The sequence below is a fragment of the Hemicordylus capensis genome, chromosome 4 (assembly GCF_027244095.1).
Source record: "Hemicordylus capensis ecotype Gifberg chromosome 4, rHemCap1.1.pri, whole genome shotgun sequence".
In the NCBI taxonomy this organism is placed as follows: domain Eukaryota; kingdom Metazoa; phylum Chordata; class Lepidosauria; order Squamata; family Cordylidae; genus Hemicordylus; species Hemicordylus capensis.
The window spans coordinates 59065851-59088937 of NC_069660.1; the positions used below are offsets into that span (position 1 = coordinate 59065851).

General features: G+C 41.8%; 1 protein-coding gene across 3 annotated transcripts in view; it reads right to left on the reverse strand.

The window, feature by feature from the left end:
* Positions 1 to 23087, reverse strand: part of CTTNBP2NL (CTTNBP2 N-terminal like) — a 58231-nt gene that overhangs the window by 29536 nt on the left and 5608 nt on the right. For all 3 annotated transcript variants that reach the window (XM_053249933.1, XM_053249935.1, XM_053249936.1), the window contains exon 2: positions 12092 to 12198. In XM_053249933.1, the coding sequence (XP_053105908.1) occupies positions 12092 to 12190 (99 nt within the window). In that variant the 5' untranslated portion in view covers positions 12191 to 12198. The remainder of the gene's footprint in view (positions 1 to 12091; positions 12199 to 23087) is intronic.

Sequence of the window (23087 nt, forward strand, 5' to 3'; positions counted from 1 at the left end):
CTATGATCCATTTGTTTGTCTTCCTGGCTGTCCGTGGTATCCTCAAAAGTCTTCTCCAGAACCAAAGTTCAAATGTGTCAATATTTTTTCTATCTTGTTTCTTCAAAGTCCAGTTTTCACATCCATAGAGTGTCACAGGGAAAACCATTGTCTAAACGATTCTAGTCTTTGTAGGTATAGAAACGCCATGGCATCTAAATATCCTTTCCAAGGCCTTCATTGCAACCCTACCAAGTGCTAGTCTGCAGCATATTTCTTGACTGCTGGACCCTTTACTGTTGGCAGGCAATCCTAAAAGGCAGAAGCTATCCACCACTTCAATGTCTTCATTGTCAGTTGGTTGCTGTACCCACTGTCATTAGTTTAGTCTTCTTTACATTTAGACGTAGTCTCATTTTTTCGCTGTGCTCCTTAACTTTTGTAGCGCAAGTTATTGATGTTTCTTCCATGGCCATTAAACAAAACATGCTTTTATCAACTCTGTATTCAAGCCAATATCAAAATCCTTAATCCAGGATTCTCCACTCCCCCCACCTCCAAATTGTGAGCTATTCCGGAGCAGTGAACCATATTGTAAAATGTTTTGCTGCTATGTAATTTTGTTTTGTTTAAAAGCAGTATACTTTAAACAAGGCAAAGACAGAAGAAGAAGAAAAACCACAGACCAGATTAAAGCCAGCACACAATTTAGCACCCACCTCCACAATCAGTCACCACATGACAAACTCAAAATCACAAACACAGTTTTTTGCTCTAGCAAAATTAAAACAGCCAAAAAGAAAAAGAAAAAAAGGAAGCATCCAGTGAAAAATAGGAAAGACCAGGTCTTAGGATGCGAGGAACTGTGTGCAATCTTCTTTATTGATGTAGCAATAATGTGCCCAATGTGTTTCAGCTATACATTTTCTTCAGGGGCACTTATCCAATAATCTTATAGGAGATTTCTATTTTAAAAGAGTCCGACAGTCCTCTTTTTAAATAGAGATTTCCTATAAGATTATTGGATAAAAGCCCCTGAAGAATACTTATAGCTGAAACATGTTGGGCACATTATTACTACATCAATAAAGAAGATTGCACAGAGTTCCCGGCAGCCTAAGACTTGGTCCTCCCTCTCTCTCAGAAAGGAACACAGAAACTAACAAGCATGGGTTGGGGGGGGGGGGTGGCAACCCTCAAAGAAATCAGAGGGAGGGAGGGAGGGAGAGAGGGAGAGCATGCGCACACACAGACCCTAACAGAAAGATTTATTATGATCTTACTTTTACAGAGAAGCCCGGATTGCGCCCTCCCCTCTGAAAAAGGAGAGATCACATGGCTGGGACTACAGAAGCAGAGCCAATAGGCTCTTAATTCTGCTGGGACAGGGAGGAGTGGCTGCCACCAGCTAAGGAAAGGAAGGCTTTTAGCATGCCAGGGGAAACGCAAATCAGCCCCCTCTGCAAAAATAAAGCAGCGGCAGGAACCCTGGGGTGAGCAGGGGCAGGGACAGATCCACCAGGGGGTGGGTGGAGAAACCAGAGAGAGCTTGGGCTCATTTGGGGGTGTCCCAGGAGTTGGCAAAGTCCCTGGTTAGCACCCCCTTGATTACACCAGTGATCTTAGTAACAGTGCAGTTCCAGTTATGAGGACACTTGTCCTAGTTTCCAGAAACAAGGTAACACTGCATTTGGTGTGCCAAAAGCAGTGATCTCCTATGACTCTCTTACTGCATCAAATAACCGAAATAAGTCTCTGGCTGACATCCTGATGAAGGGCTGGTGCAATGGCAGTGCTTCTGAAAAGTTCAGCTAACTCAGTTGCATCCCTGGCTCAGTGACAGGGGCCTCCCTTTCCACAGCAAATGTTCAGTGGCACCCAAAAATATGTCCTTGAGGGTTGCGCAGTCCTGGGGGAAGGGGAGGTGGCCAAGATCGCCCCCCCCCACGGCATCAGTCTGAAACTCTTCAGAAGCAGTGGTGCTATACCAGGGCTCCCCCCATCGCACCAGTAAGTCATTAGTCAGGATGCCAGTCTGTGTACTCGAGACTGTTGCTCTCAAGGGCAGGACCAAAAGCAATGGGTTGAAATTACAAGGAAGTAGATTCAGGCAAGACATTAGGAGGAATTTCCTAAGCCACCTAATGGCACAGCGGAGAAATGACTTGACTAGCAAGCCAGAGGTTGCCGGTTCGAATCCCCACTGGTATATTTCCCAGAATATGGGAAATACCTACTGTATACAGGCAGCAGAGATATGGGAAGATGCTAAAAGGCATCAACTCATAATGCATGGGAGATGGTAATGGTAAGCCCCCGCCCTGTATTCTGCCAAAGACAACCACAGGGCTCTGTGGTCGCCAGAAGTCAACACCAATTCGATGGCACACTTTACCTTTAAGAGCTCTTTGACAATGGAAGTCTGCCTCACTTAGAGGTAGGTTCTGCTTCACTTTAGGTTTTCAAACAAGCAAAGGATAGACAGCTATCCATCCGTCAGAGGCGGTGTAGTAGTTTCCTACACTGAGCAGGTGGTGGACCAGAAGACTCCAACATCCATTGCAACTCGAAAACTCTATGATTGTGTGAGCTTTGTTTTTCGTGACAACCCCCACCACACAAAGAGACAGGATTTGGCCTTCCTCCGAGTGGTTCCTGATAGCCATTTTAATTGGGCTCCCTGCAACCTTCCCTTGCTAAAGTTCAAGAACATGCTCACCTAAGGGCCAGGGGGTTGTGGTTGTTGGGTTTTTAAAAAAATCCTTGCTCCAGATATAAGGCAAGTTTTAAGCAGTTTATGAGGCTGGTCTATTTGGCTGGAAAGTTTCTGCAATGTTGAAAGATTCTTAGGCAGCTAGGATCTTTGGGATGTGGCAAGAGACAACCAAGTGCATGGGGAGAGAGGGGCGGGTGGCCAGGCAACAAGCTAAAGAGAGATCCATGGCTTGGGGTGGGATACATAACATAGATGAATTCTGATAGTCTATATAAGCCAGCTTTGCATTGCTTGGAGACCAGACTATTCTCCTCTACTAGGGATATAGCCACAGAAAGAAATAATGGAGAGATCCAGGCAGGAAGTCACCTGAATGAAGCTGGGGGAACCAAATCATGCCAGAGCTCAAGGGGGAGATGCCAACCCCTACCCCCACCCCCCAGTAATTCAAACACAGATTCCTATTTTATACTAAATAAAATACCCTGCTAACTTGGCAAAGAGGCACCTTTTACCGTGGTGATTCTTTTTATTTAGCAGGGGGAGAGTAACTGGCCCTATCCACCCCCAGCACAGTACCTCCAGTGACTGTTGCTGGTGTGTATCTTATGTTTCTTTAGATTGTGAGCCCTTTGGGGACAGGGATCCATCTTATTTATTTATTATTTATTTCTCTATGTAAACCGCCCTGAGCCATTTTTGGAAGGGCGGTATAGAAATTGAATTATTATTATTATTATTATTTATTATTATTATTATTAAATAGTTGAAATGATATAACTGATAGGCAGAACAGCAGGACAAGCTCGCTTCACCCAAAATGAGAGGAGGATATGATAAACAATTGCAACTGCGTGTACAAAGGCTGAGAATATAAGACCAACATCTGTTTTGTTACCAATAATGGAATATTTGTACATCATCTATCTATCTATCTATCGCGTACCCGTCGCTAATCCCATGTATGGCAGCTCTTGCAAGAGTTCACGAGTGAGCTGTTGGCAGGGGGACAGGCTTGCGTGCGAGAGGGGGTGAGAAAGAAAGCAGCAGTTGGAGGGGCTGAGAGCAGAGGGAAAACCAAGAGGGAGGGGGGAGAACTAGAGACACAGATGCTCTGTGCCAGTGGCCCCTCTAATTTTTTTCATCTCTGTGCAGAATGAGTTTTGTTCTGGGAGGAAATATCAAGGCACTGTGTGTGCACATGCATTCAGACTGGGGGCTTTCTAGTTCAACCTGAGTGGGATCTAGAATTAACTGAGCGGACATCAGAAAACTTGTGAGTGTGTGCACACCTTAGAGGGAACAGTGCTCTGTGTGTGGCCCAACTAGTTTATTTTATTCTTCTATGTAAACAGCTTTGAAAGCTTCTATTCAAAAGTGGTATATTACAAGTGGGCTCGGTGGGGGGGGATATCCTTCATGTATCTGAATCGCTGTGCATCACACTACCCTTTTAGTGCCATGTAGTGCTACCCTTGTGGTTCATGACTTTGTGCCACAAAGGACTTTGGGCAACCAGCTGAAGAATAATCAATGCTAAAAAAAAGAAAAATTAGCCATGGCTGTGCCAAAATGGTTTACAAGACCAACTCCCACATCAAAGAAAATAAGCTGGTACCAACTGAAGTAACTCACTTTAATGGTAAAGTTTTGTGGCTTTTAACATAGATGCACACTCTTATTTAAAGCAATCTATTGCATACATCACTTTCATTCTTGCTGCACAGAACTTGTCCTAGCCACAGATTTTCCTAACAGCAACATGTGCAGATAACTCTGAACACTTAGAACTATGCCAGCTGTTAGAGCACTATCAAAACACTTTTTAAATTATAACTGCGCCAGCTCTAACAATCTTCTTGCTTGACAAAATGATTTTACAGCTGGCACAAGCTGTTTACAGTAACGCAAACAAACAAGACTTCTAATAAAACCATTTTATCAGAACATGTAACGTTAACAAATGAAACAAGAAATATATTGCTACATGAAGTAGAGCAAGAGAAAGCTATAAACTATTTGTCAGTGGCAGCTGGTGCTCGCTGGTGTGGGGCAGTAAGGAAAACTGATTATGCCTTTAAAACCCCATACAATCCTTCACCATTACAGCCTGGCACCACACCCTGATCACTCAGCTGCCCAAACGGTGGCAGCCATTTGACAGGGTCAACACAACAATGACTAGGGATGTGCACAACGCACAGTTTGGATGCCAAATCGCAGCACATCCCCTTTAACATGGAGGGATTACACATCCCCTTTAACAGAGGGGAGCAGGCCCATATCTGCTCTTCCACCACTTTCTTAATCGTTCGTCCCCCCCGCCATCAAAGTGTGCCGGCGGCCCATACACAGCACCAGCACACAATTGGTCTGCTTTCCTCCGTATTAAAGGGTGTGTGTAATGCTCCATGTTAAAAAGGGACATGCTGTGATTCAGCATCCAAATTGCATTAACAAAAGCTTGCCGTGCTTACTCCTCAGCTGGCCATCATGCGCTGAGTGGCAGGGCAGACACATGGGGGAGATTTTATTGGTTTTAAAGGCCTTCCCCACCACCACCCCTGCTATTTGTACATCTCTACGCCTCAGGAACACAATATTAACTTGCAAAGCTATTTTGTTTGAACTATCTTAAGCTACCAAAGAATAAGAAGAGTGTACACACAGGTCCTTTTTGCTTTTATTAGCTGGGTTTCAATGCTTTTATTTTTAAATTTTTTAAATCTAAAATAAACTCTGTAATAGTATTTAATGTACTTTGATAATTTGAACATGATAGTGTATTCAAATTATTGAAAAATGGGAAAATATAAAATCTTGTATCAGTTTGTTGTCCAATATTTAGCATATCATTTCCTACATGAACCAGTCAAGAGATTAAGGTCTCTCTCCGAGGCTCCCCACAGTGTCCTTTTTCAATGCCAGGTGAAAAGCTTTTTATTTGCCCAGACTTTCTAAACCCTTTCCGACTTGGAGAGCTTTCAGTCTGCTTTTATGTCAATTTCACTGCTGTTGATTTTAGTAAATTAATGATTTGAACAAATATGTGACATGACTGTATTCTATTTAAATCTTGATCACCACTCTAGGAGCCTTCAGGCTTAGGGAAGCCTGACTGAATTCCTATATTATGCACATGTTTGCAGCAGTAACAAACTACTAACTACTGTCAACATATATTAAAGAGATTAAAAGTGAACAAAATAAAGCTTCCAAAAGCTTCATAAAAATCTTCAATACAGGACATATTGAATAATCTTACAAAGAAATGTTTAAAATGTAGTAAATCATAACAACAATGTGGGAAAGTTAAAGTGGAAGAGATTTCATTTGATGAGAATATCGGTGGGCCTTGCTATACAAGGTTCTGCTAATCGCAGTTTTGTGTATTGTGGTCCAAAGAAGGCAGCCTACCTCATTATCCATGAACATGCAAGGATTAAAACTCGCATATCTGCAGTTCCTAGAAGGCTGGAAATTACTGAGGAGGTAACTTCTGGCCACCATTTTATGGCTCATTTTTTCAGAAAAATGTGTGTGGGGTGGTGGTGGTGAAGATGGGGAAAGCTGCAATTTCCCCTACATTTGGGACTTTGTGGGGCGGTATTGTTGGATGCCAGGAGACACAGAGAGCATGGTAGGACACTTTTTCTGGCCCATTTTCACCTTTTCAAAAGGTGATTTTCCAGCAATTTCTTGCAGTCTGGGAACCTAACCCCCATCATTATCCAGTTTCATAACCCACATTAATCTGCGGGAACAGAACCTTGGTGTATAATGAGGTCCACCAAGCACTATTTCATTTAAAAATGAGAAGCTATTGCCAGTTGAGGAAGTACTGCACATATTTTGCAGAAATGAAATCCGTTTACAGCTCACCAAAAACCCAAAGACAGAAGCTAAATCGGAACTAAGTTACCCCTTTCCAACTGCATTTATTGTAAATTCAAACAGGTTCATTTAAAGATAACATTGTGTGCACGTGCTATGGGCTGCACACAAACTTGCACCATCCCCTGTCCAGAGCAGATGTGAATGAAGCACCTGATCCTCTTCTTCCTACTTCTGAATAAGAGCAAGAGGGATGCCAACAATTAACTCAGGTTTTCCAGACACTGAAGGGGAGGGGTATAGCAGAGGAGTCACATCTATATTCCTCACTTCCCTACAGCACAGCAATGAGCTGGTTTAGGGAAGCAGAAAGGGAGTCTTGGAAAGAAGCTGCATCAAGACATACCCCCTCCCCTCCTGAGGTTATTGTTAATCTCTGCAATAGTAACATCTCTGTTTCTCTGCATTCCTTCCCATCAACAGCATACACTCCCATCTGTCCTTAGGCCCTATGCTGACACGTAGCTTTTGAATTTTCTTTGCATCCAGGAGTCAGCCTAAAAATTTACGAGCCAGACAATGGACACTTGACAAAATTACTACACTTAATGAGACATATGGCGGGGTGGCAGTGGTGGTTTTCTCTTTATCCCCTCCATATGTAACCTACTTAGGACAGAAACAGGGCTGCCTGGGACAAATACATATTTTATTAAGGAACTCTAGGCTGAATATTTTAGTCTAGGCACCATGGTTACATTTCTGGGTGCTCTGGCTCCTGGGGGCATAGGATTTTTAAAGCCCTGCTTTTGAGCACCTCAGATGTTCATGATTTTTCACAGTGAGGCTGTTCTCACAACCAACCTAACCGTGCCTGGGGCAACCCAGGCAGGGTTAGGCTGGTTGTGAGAAGCGGTGGGATCCTCACGGATCCCTCTGCTCCCCGCCTGCCTAACCCTCTTAACAAACCAGGATGTTAGCCAAGGCTAAGGATGCACTCGCAGCCTTACCCTGGCTACCATGTGTCTCCTCGGTCTGAATTCAGCCCAAGGAGACACAAAGATGGGCGCATAGAGTGCCTGCCTGATAGGGGAATCCCCAGTGCAACCTTTGTGCTGCACATTGCATTGTGAAATGCCCAGAGATCGAATCAAGGTCCAGCACTAGTTCCCTCCGCCCTGCTCCATTGCAACTCTGAGCAAGGCTGCCCATGTGGGCACACGGGAGATGTGCTGAGGACAACCTGCTTGGTCATCTGCAGTGAGATAAGAGCAAGTAGCCTGCCTCCCCACTCTCCCTTGAGCCCTTTCTCACCCGTCATGAGAAAGGGTTCAATATCTAAGTAGCTCAGCTAATGTGGTAGTAGAAGTGGGGTGTGTATAAAAAGGTTAATCCACAGCACTTGCATGCAATAGCAGACCAGGTTTCAAAGACATAACCCCAAAGTAGACACAGGATTCCCTCCTTTTTCACATTTTTGTGACTTTTAGCAAAACTATTATTTGTTCTGCAGCTTGATTTAATCTCTCCTTTAATCCCATATGATTTAATCTCTCATTCAGCCCTGTATGTCAACAGCAAACAGCTAACTGCTCATCTGAAGGCTGGGTTTGACTTTATCATACTACGGACAAGTGTGAACCTGCAGTAAGTCATAGCGGGTGGAGGGGACTAAGCAGTTGAAGGAGACTCTCCCTCTTTTTCCATACCAGCTCGACTCCCTAGACAGGTTTATCTGTCTGATTCCAAACGTCTGATAGGTTAAATGGTTGGATCTTTCTGTCTGAAAGATCCCAGGATGTGGCAGCCTAGTGACAGCTGAGTGTAAGTTTCATTCATTCAGTTTATAAACCGCCCTTCTTGAACTGGCTCAGGGCAGTTTACATTAAAATCAAACACACAGAACAAAACAATTAAAAATCGAGAAACATTTAGATCAGGTTAAAACTCAATATCAGTAAAAGCCAGACTGGAGAGATAGGTCTTTAAGGCTCTCCTGAAGGACTCCAAGGAAGACTGTCCTCTTATATCCACAGGGAGCACATTCTACAACCTAGGGTTAGCAATTGATAAGGCCCGATCCCAGGTTGCCACCCAATAAACTGGTGGCACCCGAAGACAGATCCCTCCTGATTATCTCAATGAGCAGTGGGGATTTTGTAGAAAGGCGCTTTCTCAGGCAACCCGGTCCTAAGCCATTCAGGGCTTTAAAAAGGTAATAACCACCACTTTGTATTATGCCCAAACATATCAGCAGCCAGTACAACCATTTAAGAGCAGGCATAATGTGGTCTCTCCGGGATACCCAGAGACCAATCTGACTGCTCCATGTTGAAGTATCTGAAGATTCCAATCTAAGTTGACCTGTACCTTGGAGGAGGCTGGCAAGGGGACTATAACTGCTGTAAGACTAATTCTAGATCACGTTTGTAGTAGCAGAAGCCATCCATCAATGCACAGTGGGCTTACTGGTTGCTTTTATTGGACAGTGACCCTTTTAGGATATCTGTGCATGCAACTGTGCTACACTGGTCCAAGGCAGAGCAGAAACAGTTTTCTGTACTTTCCCTTTTCATGAATAAGGTAAACCCAGAAATCCAGGAGACTTGTTAGAATGGTAAAGAGTGTTTGGCAGATCACCCAATGCCTATAGTCTAAAACGTTCAACTCTCTCCCTATTAATGTAGGTCTGTGGCTAGGATATACATAGCAGCTTCAGAAACCAGGACGTTTAGCTCCTTAAAGAGTTGTTTGCCCCTTCTACTAAATTTTGGCGAGGCTAAGTGGGTTCTACCATCATTAAAGATCCTTGCCTTGCCTGGAGAAGCCCCTCTGGCATGTAGGCCTATTTATATACCTGATGAAGGAGCTGCTAACATCAAGCACAAAAATATAGTAATCATCTTTCCAGTTGCCTATCAAATTAATACTCATGTATATCCATAAGTGGATGATGAAACCACACTCCAATCTCAGAGCTCAGGACAAGATTCAGAAGCTTTATGTTTTTGTTTGCACTTTTAGTAGTTATTCATAGTTCTTGGCATTGAAACAGAGTGTTGTTGCACAAAGGGAGTTTAAAGAATATCAACATCCAGTAAAGTCTACTAGTTGCATGACCTCACAAAAATGGTTGCTTCATTACTCTCCTCCATTCCATCATTTGTTATTTTGTTTTTCTTCTGCAGCAGTGCCCAAGGTAGAGGCACACCTTCTGTGACAAAAACCAGGAAACAAACCCTGGAATTATACCTGCATTCATGTCAACACCCAAGAGGCCTTACCAAGAGAAAGAGAAGGGGCAACCTTTAAGGAATGTAGAACAAAGATATACAAGGTGTCGAATTTTAAAAACACACAGCATTTTCAAGGGATTCCCTAAATAGAAATAAAGGGCAAGTTGAGACACAAGGTGGAGCCAATTATTATTTTAGCAGAGCCTCTAAAAACAAGCAGAGATTTGGTCCACAGATAATCAGCGACAGTGTGGTTTGTTTGGGTTATCAGTGGTTTGGTCTCTCCCTTTTCCCAGTCCGCCCAAATACAATCTCACAGTTCCAAGTTTGCTCTACTCCTGGCAGTGCTTCACTCCATGACTCCCTCTTTTACCACTGGTTGTCAGCTTTTGTGGGTGTGGAAAAGCTTCCCGAACCACTTCAGCTCTTTTTGCCCACTCTTTTTGGCCTTGGTTGCCCAAGTGCGTCCCAAGAAGAAACCATTGAGAGGCATTGGCTGCCTACAGCAGCCACGGTACTAGACTGCTTCTTGGCCACTCTGCACCTGTCTCTCTGTGGGCAGAGGCTGGACACTTGCAGTAAGCCAAGAATCAACTACCAGTGTCAATTTGGATGTGACGCAACGGTGAATTGAAGTGCAGTTAAAAACAAGCCAGCTATAAACTTTGATTACAAAGTTCAGTGTGTTGGGCCAAATTGAACCCCGGATTAATTGGAGAGGTGCGTTCCGATGAAAAACCAAACCAAGGATGAAATTCAACAAAGCTTCCACATTGCATATGAACTGGCCCAAAGGCTAACACAAGTTATTGAGAACTGACATGGCATGCTCCCTGCACAATTAATTGAAGGGCTTCCACTTTCTTTCATGACACTACGCACTATGGAACTTAATTAAAACAGCTTAAAAGCTAAAACAGTTCAATCTGAAGGCACATATGGATGACAGCCACAGTGTTCCCTCTAAGGCATGCATGTGTGTGCACGCGCGCAAATGTTTTTTTTGTCAGCTCAGTTAATTTTAGATCCCACTCAGGTTGAATCAGAAAGGTCCCATTCCGAATGCATGTGCACGCACACTGCCTGGATAATGCAGCCCAGAAAACTAATTCCACACACAGGTGGAAAAAATGAGAGAACACTGGACAGCTACACCATTTTATTGGACTTTTCATCAAGTACTATTAATGCCTGCATTATATTTTCACTATCTGTGCTTTCCACCTCCCATTATGCACAGAATGTTTAGGCTCAAAGAGGGACAAGTTCCCCTGTGCACACATTCAGGAACCCCATATTCCCCATCTCTTCGGCTAATTTAAACACTTGGCATGCAAAATAATAAGAAAAAATGTATATATTGGCAAGTTGTTACTGAAGTTCTTGACACAATACATGCATTGTATCTCATTTGCACTAGGGTTTAATTCAGTGCCATTTTAGGCATATGTAAAACATTAGTTTGCGTTGTCTACTTCGAGGTGAAGTGCAATATACTGGTCTAGAAGGTGTACTGCTCAGAAGGGCAAAACATATTTGCCTGAACATATTATGATTAAATAAAAAGGACAAAATACCATGTTTACTACTGCTGTGAGTGGGGCAAGCCATATCTTGTTATATCTTTGCACTCATCCCGTGGTTTAAAAAAGCAAGTTTTGTAGTTTTAAGTTTGTTCTTGCTTATTGCAAACATACAATCTTCTTAAGTGAGCCTTGACTGCATAGCAAAATCAGAAATCCAAAGGGATGAATGCAAGTTAAATATCATGGCATGTAAACACTTAGTATTTTCAAGAGGGTAGGTCCAAGTAAAAACAAAGCCAAGCTTGTACATTTCCTAGCAACAGCCAAACATTGCACAAGATAAGTATAATAACATGCATAGCAGAGATGGCCTTAGAAAATGATTGATAGAAGTCAATGGGGTGAGTTAGGAATTCAGGGGAAGAACCAGTGTGCTCTTCCTCCTACCTGTTGAGACTACAGCAGTTGCTCTGCACCAAACTGCCTCTTTACAGAAACATGCTGAAACATGAGTTAGAACAAGAACTTTCAGTCTCAAAGTTTTTCTACAATGGAGGACAGTCCTGATTTAAAGATGATATCCTTAGAATTGTAATAATTAAGGTTTTACTCATAGAACCATTTGTACCAAACATCAACTTTTGACACCAAATGTCAATACACAGACAGCATTTATAGTTTAATATTACAGGCAAAAATCCAAATTGTTAAAAAGTAAATCAATCACTGATACATATTTGGACAGAAAGTACAGGACTGTTGCATTTTAGCTTTCTTCTAGTACAGTACTTAAAACTTACCTTTAAGGCTTCAATGACAAGATCTCTGGCTTCTAGTTCTCCCTCAAGAATACTAAATAGTGTAAGTAGTTCAGGTTTGCTGAGTTTTTCCAGATTCATTTTTACACCTGAAAACAGAAGCAGGAAGTCAGTCTAAAACAGAAGCTATCATTAAGGGTCTTTTATAATATAATCAAGTATGTACAAGCTGTTAGTGTAAGGTTTCCAACATTTCAGATTCAATGTTCTATTACCAGAAGCACACACAAGCACTGCTATTTTTCTTTTTCTCTTTTTCTTAAGGCCACCATAACTATTTGCGAATAAGCAATCATTCAACATTTCCCCATGGACTCAAAACATATGCACGCCCAGATGGTCTTGGCATAGCACAAGTGCTAACACAGCAGCATAACGGTCACCATGTTGCAGCAAAATTAACTACTCTAACAAGAATGCATTTTAAAAAATATATAGTACAGTGGAGTAGGCATTTGAACCATACATCTAGAACTGTCCCATTAAGGAGTACTCATTCAAATCAGAATAATGCATAACTACATAGCTACATAGAACAATTAACTAGTGCAAGTGTGACAAAGCATATTAGTTACACTCCTTTCTTGAATTTGGTCACAGAAATTGTTTAGCTTTTTTCTTGAAAGAAAAAAATAATTTTCTCTGTGACCAAGTTTCAGGGCAGACACTCATTCTAATATTAATAAGCACATACGTAATAAGTTTCAAATCTAAGATGTTAAAACCGTGTAAATTATTTTAAGTCAATGCAATAGTACCTCCTGAAATAAGTGTTTAACACATTTGAACCTAGCTCCTCTTAGTCTGTTAATCCTGGTGGTGGTGAAGAGGGATGGATGGAATGGATATACGACACACAGATCAGTATCACTAAATGATGGTTTGTGGTGCTAGAGCAGGGCTGCATAACTTCAACCATCCAGCTTTTGTGGGACTACAACTCCCTTCATCCCTAGCCACAGTGCCAAACAGGTATGATGGGAGTTGTAATCCAACTAGGGGTGATTTGTCCCTAATTCAAACTGAATTTGGACCAAACTGTGGGTTTGCAAACCAATTTGGTCAAACTGACCAGCTGGGTCATTTGGTTTGATCAAACCAGTTTGGCAGTTTGAGGGCCCCGTGTGTGTGTGTGTGTGTGTGTGTGTGTGTGTGTGTGTGTGTGTGTGCAGCAAAAAGCATTAGGAGGTCTTTACCGGCAGCAGTACTGCTCCAGGCAGCTTCCAGGTGCAGTGATGCTCCCCACCACCACCAGCCTGACAGCGGTGGAGCTACGCCACTGCTGTGTGGGATGCCACACTTGGAATTTGCTTGGAGTGACTGTATCGCCAGTGAGGACCTACTAAATTACTTTTAAATATTTCACCTGCTGCTGTCCTCACGGTTTGCTTCGAACCAGGTTAGTTTCAGTCTCGGACCAGCCCCCTTTCATGAAGGGCAGTCCGGTTTGCCATTGGACTGCCCTGGTTTGTGGTGGATTGGATCAAACCAGTTCTTGCACATCCCTAAGTCCAACAGTTGGTGGGCCAAAGCTGTGCAGTCCTGTGCTAGAGAATGGTCTTTCCATTGATGCATTACTCCAGAAAAAGTGTCTATTGCTTTCAATACGCTACACAGACACTACCCTTTGCAACTGGTTTGCAAAATTCTATGTAGATCTAAGCAAATGAAAACACATTCAGCTTTAAGGAGTGGCAGTTTTCCAGTTACTGTTCTCACAGAGAATGCCTGAATATTTCTTAAGAATAGTTCTATTACTATCCAACTACATTTAATTGGATTATTCTCATGCTGAAGTTCAGAGCAAAATATTAGATATTTCAACAGAACGTTAGCTTTTAAGGCAGGGGCAACCAAGGAAAGGCATGGGGAAAAGACTTGTTGGTTTCAGAGATTTTTCTTCAAATGAAAACACAACTGTGGCTTTTTATAGTACTATAGCCATTTTGAAATTCAGTGCAAGCAACCATTACAATTGTCAAGATACTATGTATATTCAAATGCCGAGGATAAATGTGTTGACTGTCTAGGGGAGTTTAAATAGTTTGGAAAATCACAAATGTCTGCTTTCATAATTTCCAACAAGACCAGACTGAGCTAAATCAGTACAGACACAACAGAAGAGGAAGTATATTGCTCATAAAAGCCACATAAGATACATTTCCCTCCTTTTTTGAAACCCTTCCTTGGTGCACACTTTTATGCTGATTCTATAAGTTCTTGGCAACTCCAATAGGCCCTGCAGCATGTTCTACACAAAGATAGCCATGCTAGTTAGGCTAGACCTTAATTTGGTTAAAAACAAAACATTCTTTGGAGAATTACAGCTGTAGACTCAAAGGTACGCTTCTGTCTAAGCTTTCAGAATCAGTTTTTGATAAGTTACAGAAAGTTTTAGTACCTCTACAGAGAAGATTTGAATCAAGTTAGTGTAAAGTGGTTAAAAGTTAAGTCTATCCTGTTTTGCTCATTAGCAGTTACAGAGAACACAGGAAGCTGCCTTCTACTGAGTCAGACCATTGGTCCACCTATCTCAGTATTGTCCACCTAGACTGGCAGTGGTTTCTCCCAGGTCACAGGCAGGGGTCTCTCCCAGCCCTATCTTGGACATGCGAGGGAAGGATTTTGGAACCCTCCGCATGCAAGCATACAGGTGCTCTTCCTAGAGCAGTCCCACCCCCTAAGGGGAATAGCTTACAGTGCTCACATGTCTCCCATTCAAATGTAAACTAGGGTGGACCCTGCTTAGCAAAGGACAGTTCATGCTTGCTATAAGAAGGCCAGCTCTCATCAGTTCACCGATGAACAGATATTCCACAGATTTTTTTAGAATTATAAGGTTGATCAAACATTTTCAAGTTCAGAATGGCCAACATCTACTCTATGTTACAGCTGCCTCCTGTGCTTATGGACTTATTAAAACCATACTTTTAATATGATTCAAAAAATTAAGTGTGGTTCATGAGACATGTATCACCTTTGAATCCAACAATTTATTCCTTCAATGGTACAAAATGCAGTGGGCAACCACATACCAGCAGTGGAATATCCCTTGCTGAAAAACTAGCCCCCAAGATTTGTTGGATAGTTTCTTCCCCTGTACTGTATCATGCATGGCTAAGAATTCTGTGCCTCCTCCAATCTGCATTTTTTAAAAAAGCAAATAAGAGCAGATGCACATAGTGTGCCAATATCAGGGTGGATTTGATTTAAATCAAACTGATTTAAATCACGATTTAAATCACTAGCAGGGTGGATAAAAATTAAAAAATCCGATTTAAATCAAAAAAATTGGATTTTTTTGATTTAAATCTGATTTTTTGATTTAAATCGGATTTTTTTTATTTTTATCCACCCTGCTAGTGATTTAAATCGTGATTTAAATCATGATTTAAATCAAATCCACCCTGGCCAATATTATTCAATTGAGAACTGTAGAAAATAGGTGTGTGCATGGAACCATCCGGCCTGGTTCGAGGCTGGACCAGCCTCGAACGGAACCGGGCCAGTTCAGTCCAGCCCCCATCAAGCGCCCCCCCCGGTCCGTGAACTTTTTTATTTTTAAATGAAAAGTAACTACCTGTAGCTCCTTCGGGGGGCTTGCTGTAGCCGGGGGGGGCATCCTCGAAGGTTCCCTCCCCCCCCCACCGGCTGCCCTCTCCCCCCGCTGGCCTTCCTTATCACCACCATGGCCGGGTAAACGCAGCCTTTTTGGCCCTTTCGGGCCTCTGTAAAGGCAAGCAGCTGCCATTTTGGCCGCCACACATACGCAAATGCCCTCTGAGAGGCCGTACATTTACCTGGCTGTGGCGGTGATGAGGGAGGCTGGTGCGGGGAGAGGGAACCCTTGCGGACATCCCCCCACGGCTACAGCAAGCCCCGCAAAGGGGCCACAGGTAGTTACTTTTCATTTAATTTTTTTAAAAAAAAATGTTTGCGGACCTGCCAGACCGGACTGGCGGTTTGGTTCTGGTCTGGACGGAACCGGGGGTGGGAGAGGGTGGGTGTTCAGTTCAATCACAAACCGCCGGACCAAACCGTCGTCGGACCAGTTCTGTACATCTCTAGTAGAAAGAACAAGAATTCTTGAATTTGAACTTGGAACCATCTGTCACTCACTGATGTTTTTAACAACTTTTTTGCAGATAAAATATCTTGTATTTGCACTGAACTAGACTCCACAGTTACTACAGAGTCTGATAGTGGAGGTGCCCAGCAACCCCCCTCCCCCATAGGATTGAATTGGACCACTTTCAGTTTGTTACTTCTGAAGATGTGGACAAACTGCTTCGGACTGTACGTCCCACCACCTGCTCCCTTGACCCTTGCCAAACTTGGCTTATTTCATCTGGCAGTCAAATTATTAGAGAGGGTCTGGTAAATATCATAAATGCTTCTCTGAGGGAGGGCAGGATGCCTCCTTGTCTTAAGGAGGCTATTATTACACCTTATTTGAAGAAACCTGCATTGGATCCCTCAGAGTTAGCTAATTATAGGCCTGTCTCTAATCTTCCTTGGTTGGGCAAGATGACTGAGCAAGTAGTTGCTTCTCAGCTCCAGGCAGTTTTAGATGACAAAATATTTAGATCTTTTCCAGAATGGCTTTCGGGTGGGCTACGGGGTTCAGACTGCCTTGATCGGCCTGATGGATGATCTCCAACTGGCTATCGACAGAGGGAGTGTGACTCTGCTGATCCTTTTGGATCTCTTGATGGCTTTCAATACCATTGACCATGGCATCCTGCTGGGTCACTTGAAGGAGGTGGGACTGGGTGGCACTGTTTTACAGTGGTTCCATTCCTACCTCTCTGGAAGATTCCAGATGATGTCACTTGGAGGCTGTTGCTCTGAGAAGTGAGAGCTAAAGTGTGGTGTTCCACAGGGCTCCATACTGTCTCCAATGCTCTTTAACATCTAACATCTATCTTCTCTGTGGTTGCCCCAGGGCTTTGGAACTTGCTCCCTGCTGAAATAAGAACATCTTCTTCTGTTTGTTTTTAGGAGGAGCCTGAAGACATACCTATTTTTCTAGGCCTTCAACTGAGATCAAATTTTTAAATTTAAATGTGTTATCTGTTATGATTTTTATCTTTTTATGAATTTTAAATGTTTTATATTTTATATTATGTTTTAATTCTGTACACTGCCTAGAGATTACAATATTAGGCAGTAAATAAATTCAATCAATCAATTCTGCAGTCCTGCAAGTGGAACACAGGAGTATCACTGTTCCCTCTAAGGCGTGCACAAGCTCACAAGTTTTTGTATGTCCACTCAGTTCATTTTAGATCCCACTCAGGTTGAATCCAGGTGCACACACTTTGCCTTGATACAGCCACTCAGAACAAAACTCATTCCGCACAGAGATGAAAAAAAAATTAGAGTGACCACTGTATGTGACCACTGTATGTGACCACTGTAAACGTGGATATAGTCACGTTTTCTGAACAAAGAATGCAGAGGGGAAGGCAAAGGCAGGCATACATCCAACACATGCCTGTGAGTAGAAAGTGGTACTCAAAAACCAAAGCTAAGTATGTTCACTCTTTTCTTGTTAGCTTTGGTTCTCTGGTACTCTTGTAATACTTAAACCTATCACCTTAGAATTGGAAATGTTTTACCTCTCAGCAACCCCTGGTTCCTTCTCTATATTTACATGCCTAATAAAAACTCAGACAACTCTAGACATTTTGTGTTTGGAGGAAATGTTTCTCATCTCCAAAACAAAATTAACTGAACCAAGGAACCAAACTAAAGTAACTGCAACTCAGTCATGCTCCACGGTAAAGTTAGTAGATCTCTCTCATTTCTTATGAAAAACTTTATTCAAGAGCTTTGGATTTTAAAATATAACTTCTAACATTATAGTCTTACACTAACATCAGTCATGAGATTTCAAGACACCTTGCACAAAAGAAAAATAAACTACTGAAAAAGGTGCCATCTTTCAACACATCCACAAAACTGACATTCAGTAGATTAGTAACTGGAGGTAAAAAAAAACCCCACTGTACAATGTACACACACAAGGCAGTTTATAGTTAGTTTTTGCATACAACCATATCTTCCCACAAGTGCAGCCACTCCTCACAACCATATCTTCCTACAAGTGTAGCCATTCCTCAGTGGAAATGCAGGTCAGTGGAGGGGTTGTGCCTGGCTGATTATGAAGCAGGAATAAGACAGTGTTAAGATGCTTGGGGCAGGGCCATGTGACATCATGGGGCAAAGGCTAGCTAAGCTAGCCTTGCCCTCCTGCTAAGTCTTCTTTCACTTTAGCTTGGCACCCATACACCTTCCTATTTTTCAATGTGGGAAACACAAATCACCATGGAGATCAAGTAGAAATGTTTATTTCCACCTTGACTGGACTTGGCTGGAAATTTGTTTTAGCCTACTCCACACTAATAGGTTCCACAGACGTTGTGCTCTTACTTGTGTGTGCTTTAACTAGAGCAGTCCTTGGTCACAATGACAGGCAAGTGTGGATACAGAGGGATCACCATAGCATAAAAATTGTTGAGCCACCAGAGTCCCTATTATAGTGAAGAGGGGTTGTGGTGTATTATTGCAGCCCATCCCTTCAGCCTCTTGGGGCTTTGCAGTCCATAGGTGTCTGGAGATGCACCTCCTTTGGAGGACTTCCTTATCTGATCCATTCAAAGTTATAAGGCTCAGTAAGATGGTGATGCTCACAATCTTCCTTTAACTTAGCCAACTGTGTGACTCAAAAAGGGGGCAATAGACAGAGTGCTGTCTTGGGCCTGGTTTGCTTGCCCCCGAAAAGGGCAAGACAGTACCTGCAAGGTGGTTTCTGCCTTAGCCATAAACCTTACCTGCATTCTGTTATCTGACAGTATAGATCTGCCCAAGTTTTAATCTATACATTTCTCCACTCATTCCCAAAGTTGCATCTTACACTGGGATACAGCATCAGGATCACAAGTTGGAGGGAATACAGGTACACACACCACCTACTACTGTTTGGTGAAATATCACTTGGAGGCAGTTACAAAAAAGACTTTGTAATTCGTTTTGTCTTTGTGGAATAGGAAACAAAAAAAGCAAAACCTCACTAGCTACTAGAACAAACATTTAAGTCCAGTCAAAATATGCAGACTCACAACTAAATATTTAAAGGAACTAAAAAAGAAGAAAAGAAAAAAGAACACATTTGTTAATAACCCATAAATAAGGCTATTTATAAGGGTTAATAGCCCATAAATAAGTCTATCTATAAAGGTTGCATAAAGTTTTCAAATTATAACTATAAATTTCATATGCTTCAATTTTGCATATAACTGCAAAAGCAGCAAATGTTTTGCATACAATTGCAATCCTTTGTCAGATCAAATCCCAAGTGGAATTCAGACTTAGCTGGGACCTATTATCACACCCAAAGCCAAGTCTGGCATATGGCCTCTTCCCATGTTTAGAGTAACTTGGCATGCTCAATTTCCACAAAGCAGACTCAATAATATGAGGGCAGTTGCCAACCCCACAGCACTTGACATTCATTCAATATACTGCTGAAGAAGAATTCATTTAAAATCCTTATTCAGGGTCTACTCAGGAAGAAGTGGTCACAGAATGTTCAGACAGCAAGAGCTGTGGTTACTATGCAAATTATGTTTTCCCATGAGATGAAGAATATCTATATTGTGTAACAGATTAGTCATAAATGTTCATAATTTGAGATAAGGACATGTAATCCAGGTACCAATTTAAACTCTTTAAATGAAGTTTTACTGAAACGGTACAGAGATCAAAGGAGAACAGAATAGCTTTGTTGCAGATTTTTAAGATCTTCTGTATTTAAGCAGTCACTGAATATTCATCTAAAGAATGAGCAGTTTGAGAATCTTACATTGTTTTAAATACATAGCAAGGTTTCGAGTTCTCCGTCACTGATTTTCCATTTTTTCTTTTGAACTTAAGATTCACATTTCACAACATTTTGAACACAGGACTGTTACATTAAAGATAGAAAGTGTTGAAAAATTAACTGAAACCATATTGTACTGTAACTAGTATCAGCAGCTTGCAATCAGTGCTCAAGAACACCTAGCTGATGCCTGCAACTATATGTTCCTACTTCCTAAATTATGAAGATAGTTTACAAACATTATGTAGATGAACTGAAGTACACTCTGTAATCCTCTATATTAAGTCTGGAGAAAGTGGACGACACCATGACAACAGCATACAAGACCAACGAGAATGGCATTTCTGAAGGATACTTTGTCCACAAATATGACAATCGGAAGAAATCTTGAATGCATCACTTCTGAAGAGGCAATTTACTGTAGCAATATGTAGTAGTAGTTTCTCAGAAAACATTTAAACTAAATATGAAGAGTTTGCTTGCCCAAGATGCTGGGTGCTAGTTCCTTAGAATAAGCTGTCGTGAACAGCAAACAACAACAACAACAAGGGACAGCATTTTCCTGTAATCATTGAAAATGCTTCCTTTCCTTCCATGCTATGTAATACATACCTGTTATTAAACAAGGCTCTTCTATATACAATTCTCATTTAAATTTAGCCTATTTAAGTGGCTCTAGAATTTTTAAATGTTTTCAACACTATAAAAAGTCTTATACTGACATATTCAAGGGATATATTTCTTTCTCAAGTAGTGCAAGCAAGCAAGCATACAGGCATCTACATGTTACATTGGAAACACTAACATAGCTGTATCTATCCTTTTGAGATATTTAATTAAATAGGCTTCTCACATGCAGCAATTATTAAACTGTAAGAGGACAGCTAATGTCACGTGACAATTTTAGGACAGTTGCAGTATCCTTAATTGAGCTTATTTGTAAACAGGCTCCAAGCTGTATCCTTAAAGTTCAATTTTAACTAGCCCCATTAATGCAATGAACTATGTAGTCCACGTAAACATGTTTAGGAATGTCTAAAATTCTTCCTCCTGCCCCCCTGACACAAAAGTCCTGCTATGCTAACTCAGCATGGCGGGGGCTGTTCCTGGGAGGGATGAGCGAAGTACTCCGGGAGGTATACTCCCAGTAGGGTCATCCCAGCTACTCAGCTAAACCAAGCAGGAACCTACATTGGGCAGCAGCAATATAGGAAGGTGCTGGAGATGGACAATCACTTCAGTGACAACAACAAAGGCATCATTTCATACTATGCAGGAGAAGGCAATGGTAAACCACTCCTGTATTTTACCAAGAAATCCACATGGATAGACAAAATGGAATGATTGTCGATGTAGTGCCAGATGATGGGCCCCTCAGATCGGATGGTACTCAACAAGCTACTGAGGAAGAGCTGAGGATGAGCTGAGGCTCTTTCAGAGTACTGATGGCATTTATGACGCGGTTAGACTAAAGCCTTTTGGACGCCTGGCAGCTGATGTTGCCATGTGGGAAAATAAAATCTGAAGCTGCAAAGACAGAATTACAGTGGGAACGTGGAATTGAAACCATGCATATGGGAAAGCTTGAGACAGTGAAAGATGAAATGAATCATCTACAGACCGACATCTTGGGTATCAGTGAATTTGCTGGGTGACTCTGGGTCAGTCACTTCTCTCTCAGCCTAACCTACTTCACAGGATTGTTAGGAGAAACTTAAGTATGTAGTATACCACTCTGGGCTCCTTGGAGGAAGAGCGGGATATAAATGTTAAAAAGAAATAAATAAAATTAATTAAAATCGACTGGAATGGGACACTTTCAGTCAGAAAACCATACCGTACTACTCAGGACACGAAAACCAAAGGAGGAATGGTGTTGCTTTCGTAGTCAGGAAGGATATAGCAGTGACAGTACTTGGGTACAATGAGGTTAGTGACCGACTAATATCAAGTAGATTTCGCGGACAACCCTTTAACATGGCAGTTCTTCAAGTCTATGCCCCAACAACTGAGGCAGAAGAAGAGGAAGCTGATGAGTTTTATGCTCAAGTCAGGTCTGAAATTGACAGAACATGCAAGCAAAATGAAATGCTGGTGGTTGGAGACTGGAATGCCAAAGTTGGAAAAGGTAATGAGGAAAACATAGTTTGCCTATATGGCCTAGAAAACAGAAACAAAGCAGAACGACTTATTAGTTTCTGCCAAGCCAATGATCTCGTCGTTGCTAACACATTCTTCAAACAACCCAAGTGGCACCTACATACATGGACATCACCAGATGGAGTACATAGAAATAAAATTGATTACATTATTGGTGCAATGAGGTGGAAGAGCTCAGTTATAACAGCAAAGACGTGGGGGAGGCGCGATTGTGAAACAGATCACAAACTGCTCATGTGTAAGTTCCAAGTCAAGCTAAAGCAGAAAAACAAAGCTATCCAGCTTCCACAATAAGATCTTGAGAATGTTCCCACCAATTTCAAGGAGAACATCAGGAACCGCTTTGAAGTTCTGAACCTCAATCCTTTGCACAGACAAGTGAACCTCATTTCTGGCTGGAAACCACTGAATATAAAGTGTTGCTATGCAAAGCCTATTATCTCATCTTAAAAAGTTGCAAATGGCTGCATGTGCCCTTTATTTTTATTTATTTATTTATTACACTTGTATACCGCCCCAAACTCACATCTCTGGGAAGTTCACAATGATAAAACAGTTAAACATATATAAAAACACATAACAAATAAAAAGAACAATTTAAAAATCAATCACATAACAAATAACTGAATAAATAACTGAATCAATCACATAACAAATAACTGAAAGAAGCTGAAAAAGCCTGAGTAAAAAGAAGGGTTTTTAAAATATTTTTTAAAAATTGTCAGAGATGAGGAAGATCGTATCTCAATAGGGAGCACATTCCACAGTCCTGGGGCAGCAACCAAGAAGGCCTTTCTCCGTGTGGCCACCAGATGAACTGGCAGCAACTGGAGACGGACCTCCACTGATGACTGCAATCGACAGTGGGGCTTATAATGAAGAAGATGTTCTCTCAAATACCCAGGGCTAAAGCCGTTTAGGGATTTAAGGATT